Consider the following 5,245-nt stretch of genomic DNA (forward strand, 5'->3'; position numbering starts at 1 on the left):
GAAGCAGGGCTATAAATAGCTGGAGCTGAAAAACCTGTCTGCTATGAAAGCTCTGCAGTCCTGTGTGCTAGTACAGGCTCTTGTTACTGCAGCCAACTTCAACAGAATGTAACAAAGAGACGAGACAGGTTTATTGCAAGGATATGGACCATACCTAGCACTGCCTCTGCTCTTCTGTGAGTACTGGCTACCTTTGCAACGCGAGTACCTCTCTCATCTGCGTTAATGTTTTTTGGGTTTTTTTTTTCTTTTTTCTTTTAAATTAAATATTTTATGCACAATAGTTGCAAAGCATAACACAGAAGAAACAATAGAAGTAGCTACTAAAAGCCAGCCAATACCTGCTCAAAATGAAACGAAAGTAAGGATATGAAAATATAGTTTGACAGGCAGAGGTCTCAAGCAGTAAAACATGATTCTTCTTTCACTAAGACAATTTGCTCCATGGACTTGAGCTCAGTTATTCTAAATCAAGGGGCTCAAGGGCCTTGTGACAGCACACAGTATGCCTAGTCAGCTTTATAATGCTAAATTTCAATTTCATAAATTCACAAATGTGCAAAATGGATAAAGGAATTAACGACGATGAGGAAATCTATTCTGTTTAGTCTTCTCTCAATCCCATGAGCACATTAACTCAGTTAATGCCACCAAGGAAACAGAGCCATTTAGTAAAACAAAGCAGTGGATTAGATTAAGCCAGCCCCACAGGACAGTAGCAGTGCCATGAGCTGATGGGAAAGGCCCTCACATAGCAGTTACAGTTGGTCACAAATTGAAATGTATTTCCATTAGAGAATGCCTATTCATCAAAATCTAAATTCTTTACAGAGATGGGTTGATTTGAAGAAGTTGCTATAAGATGCAGGCAATCTGCCAGTTTACTGTGCCTGGCAGCACACCTTCCCAGACCCGGCAGGCAACCCCTGCCCTCCTGAGCTGCCCCATCACTGTCGCAGGGAGGGCTGCCCTGAACTTCCAGGTTATCGGGTTCTTTGCAGATGGCCAGGACAAACACCAGGGAACCTGCGATGAGGTCAGGCAGCTCCACAGCTGTGGGATCCGGTATCCACTGCCTGCCAACATCCCACTGTGGGAGCCTGCCTCAGCACTGGGGACTCTGCACTCCCCATCACTCAGGATGCCAGATCCCAAACCCCACTGGAGAAGAATTTAAGAAAATCCCAAAACCAAACAAAAATCAATTACACTTGGATTTATCTTTCTTATACACTCTAACATCAGCAACAGCACAGCTTGGAAATATCACAGCCACTGTCTAAGAAGTCTGACTTTCAGCAGAAGGCCGGGAATCATGGGCTGTCTGATTCTAGTGGCCAAATACATTAAGCAGAATAGGATCAGAAAGACAGGATGCAAGTTATGGAAGCGCGATTAAATTAGATTATAACAGCAGGGAGAGATTCCAGCACTGGCCAAACTACCACTGTGCTGAGCAAACAGACAAATATACATTATGGAATAACATGTTTTCTGAATTCCTGAAATATATTTGGGAACAAGCAGGGCTTCAGGTTCCCACGGATGATAAACAGCACAACAGGGAACATGCACGGCAAGTAAGGTGTAACTTTAAGAACAAGAACACCAACTTTGAGAGCAAATAAATCAACACCGTGACCAGTAACTAATATAATAAATGTTTATAACAAATTTGTTCTAATGCATTCTAACAACAGATTTGCTGTTCTCTCAACCCACTGGCTTGGGTACCCAAAAGGACTGTTGTGATTTAACTCCAACCAACAATTAAGTACCATGCAGCCACTTGCTCACTCCCCAGTTTAATAATGGAAATTAAGAAAATAATGAAAAGGGAGACAACAAAAAGAGACAGAGGAAAAAAACCCATAAAGACAAGTGATGCACAGTACAACTCACAACCTGCTGACCAATACCCAGCTCATCCCTGAGCAGCAATCAGTCACTCCCAGCCAACTCCCCCCAGTTTCTATACCAAGCATGACATGCTGTGGTATGGAATACCCCTTTGGCTAGTTTGGGTCAGGTGTCCTGTCTCTGCTCCTTGGTGTTCTGGTGCCCCTCCTCACTGGCAGAGCATAAGACTGAAAAGTCCTTGACTGGGGTAAGTGCTACTTAGCAACTACTAAAACATCAGTGTGTTATCAACATTGCTCTCATACTAAATCCAAACCACAGCACTGTACCAGTTACAAGGAAGAAAATTAACTCTATCCTAGCCAAAACCAGGACAGAGCTTTATCTAACTCTCAACAGTAAATTCACTAATCTACAAATGAAAAAAGAGTGATTTTTGTAGGAAGGAAGGAAGGCATTATGCATAAACTAAAAAAATGTTAGAGAGCTCTTGAGCAACTTCTGACTTTCTCTCAAGCAGTAAAGATACAATAAAAGATGAACAGACAAATCTAAGAGAAAGAATAACACGTATTTGCCTTTTACTTACTGAAAAGTCATCATCAGGGAATAATATCAGATCCTTAAATTGGTTATCCCCAATATTTTTTTCAATCTCTGTGATAACAGCTTCATAATCCAAAGGCTCCAGGAGTTTGGGTTTTTCCTGCTGTGGAAAAAAAGAAGAGATCAGGTAATCTCTCTACACTCAAATTTGCCTTCCTCCCCCTTCATAAACTGAGTTCTGCTGCATTTTTCCTTTTTAACACCAAAGTATGAATTGTTGCAGCTGAGCTCATGCAAGAACAGTTGTAAAGGAGGAAGTTGGGCCACTTGTAAGAGTCATTCTCCATATAATAACTCAAAAGCAACCTGTCAGCTCATTGCAGAGACCAAAACCACCAGAATAACTTACCTGTCATTCTCAGGAATACTCTCTCTTCCTCCCTAAATACACGTAGGCAAATAGACAGATGGACACAATTCAAACAGAACACAGATATGACTTTGAGCTATGTATTTTACAATAAGTAACCTACCATTTTCTTCACTGTCTTAGACCGTCCCACCTCTCAAACTGCTGTTAGATTGTGAGTGCCACCACATTGTTCTACTTGCTAATAATCCAAGGTTATTCTCGTGGAATAAACTATCTGGCACCCACCCCTATGGTTTCTTTTATAAGAAACTGGATTAGTATCTCTGGAACAGTACTATTATTGCCTGAAATAGCAGTAAAGTTAGAAACCACCACAAGAACAGCAAAACAAAAGTAAAGTCACACTGTCTCAAAATACAACCCAAAACCAGAAAAAAGAGAAGGACATTCGACATGTTAGAATACATAAAACAAATGAAGAGTCATGTATTAAAGTTACAACATGTGCTTAACCCAAACTCAGAGTGAATCAGAGAAAGGGCAAGAGAACTGCCAGAAGGGATAAAAAAAAGCAGGTCATGATGCAATAGTGGACATTAAGTAAGCTGCATCTTACCCACTCTTCTTGTACTGTGCTACCCAGAATAATATAAAGTTTTTCTCCCTCCCTCTTCCCTAAACCAAAACCATGTTGTATTGGAAAAGAAAGCCTTCACATCTCCATAAAACAAATTTCTGCTTCTCCATCACATTTGCTTATATATATATATATAATTCACATATGGTCTGTTATATGGTCTCTCTCCCTCTTTCGACTTCATTCTAGAGAGCTCCTGTTTTTTCCAGTACTTACAGTCATCTCAAGATTTCTCCCAGCCCTTGTGAGCACTGTTTCCCTTCTACATTAAGTTCAAGACTCTCTTCTGTATCAAATGCATCTATGAAAAGTTTAATTAAGTATCAGTAACACAGCCACACAAAATAGATTAAAACACTGGGATACGCATGTTCCTAGAAAGTTTCAATTGCTGGACAGCTCATGATAGAATTACAGAATAACACAGGACCTCCACAGGTTATCTACTCCAAACCTCTGCTCAAAGTAGGGCAAGCTGCATCAGGCTGCTTGGGAACTAGCCCAGATGAGTCTTGAAAACCTCCAAGGATGGAGATGCAATTTAAGAAGTTGGAGCTGCTCCTTCAACAGTCGGTCTATTAACTCTCTTCTCAGTCTATAAACTCTCTTAATCCTGTTTGCCAGCTTAACAGTTAATAAACTTCCAAAAAACATTAGTATTTAGTTCCCACAGGCCAAAAGCACTATCTACTGATGATGAGACATTAAAGACTTGTAAAAGATAGACAAGATCAACACAGAAGAGTAATAAATGAAACTCTTTTGAAAGCTCTTTCCCAAGGAATCTTGTTCATGAACGTTGCTGTGGTATGTGAAGGAAAAAAACCTACCTAAAGATGTTGCATCTTTAAGTACCAACCCCAAGGAAACAACTAAAAGATCTTTCTGTATGAATAAAATAAAAAAGGATTTTAACGCAGATGCTGTGTTGAATTCCTTCCTAAATGAATCTGGAGATGTACAAGGCCAGTTGCCTCTCTTGCCTTAGAGTTATGAAAGGGAGACTGAACTAGAAATAAAACTTGGGATTGTTTACAGAAAAAAAGAAACTGATCTAGAAGATCACTGTAAAATATGAAAGGTCCAAATCACAGAATGGTTTTGGTTGGAAAAGACCCTAAAGATCATCTGGTTCCAACCCCCTGCCATGGGCAGGGGCGCCTACTAGGACATGTTTCTCAAAGCCCCGTCCAACCTGGCCTTGAACACTTCCAGGGATGGAGTAGCCACAACTTCTTTGGGCAGCCTGGGAAGAAACAGCTTTAAACTTTAATTTATATTCTGTGACAAGACTGTATACCAGTATGTGATGTTCAGGTAAGACAAGGCACCCTACTAGGACATGTGAGACTTCATACTAACCCAGCCATGTCACCTTAGACTGCTCCAAGCTGGTACTTGGCCCTGGCCAGTACCAGCTGACACATTAATATCCAGTCCTGCTCAAGAAACACTCGGGTTGAGTACCAGCTGTATTCTTCAGTGAGGTTTCAGTCTGCCCACAGGAACGTTAAAGGGCTCATCCAACCATCTCACCGTGCACAGCTCACTTTTGTTTCCTTTCAAGTTATGTTGAGTCACCCCAGTATCCTTCACCCATGAGTTTCAGACTCTCCTTCATTAAATCTGCCACTGTACCTATTTATTAAATAATCCTACATAGACTAGGTTTCAAGGAGTTCAAACATGAAATCACCAGTGCACACTGAGTACACCATCTCTGATGTACCTCACATTTTGGGAATGATGCCCAGGTCTGAACAAAGTTCAATCAATCAAATTTTAGCATGCAGCAAACTTAGTAGTAGTGCAACTGTTACCTTCAGCAG

General features: G+C 40.8%; 1 protein-coding gene across 2 annotated transcripts in view; it reads right to left on the minus strand.

Annotated features, from left to right (window-relative positions):
- DOCK10 (dedicator of cytokinesis 10) overlaps positions 1-5,245 on the minus strand; it is a 131,691-nt gene that overhangs the window by 95,397 nt on the left and 31,049 nt on the right. For both annotated transcript variants that reach the window (XM_010014658.1, XM_010014659.1), the window contains exon 2: positions 2,450-2,569. In XM_010014658.1, coding sequence (XP_010012960.1) covers positions 2,450-2,569 — 120 coding nt within the window. The remainder of the gene's footprint in view (positions 1-2,449; positions 2,570-5,245) is intronic.

The sequence above is a fragment of the Nestor notabilis genome, unplaced genomic scaffold (genome assembly GCF_000696875.1).
Source record: "Nestor notabilis isolate BGI_N333 unplaced genomic scaffold, ASM69687v1 scaffold7635, whole genome shotgun sequence".
NCBI lineage: Eukaryota > Metazoa > Chordata > Aves > Psittaciformes > Psittacidae > Nestor > Nestor notabilis.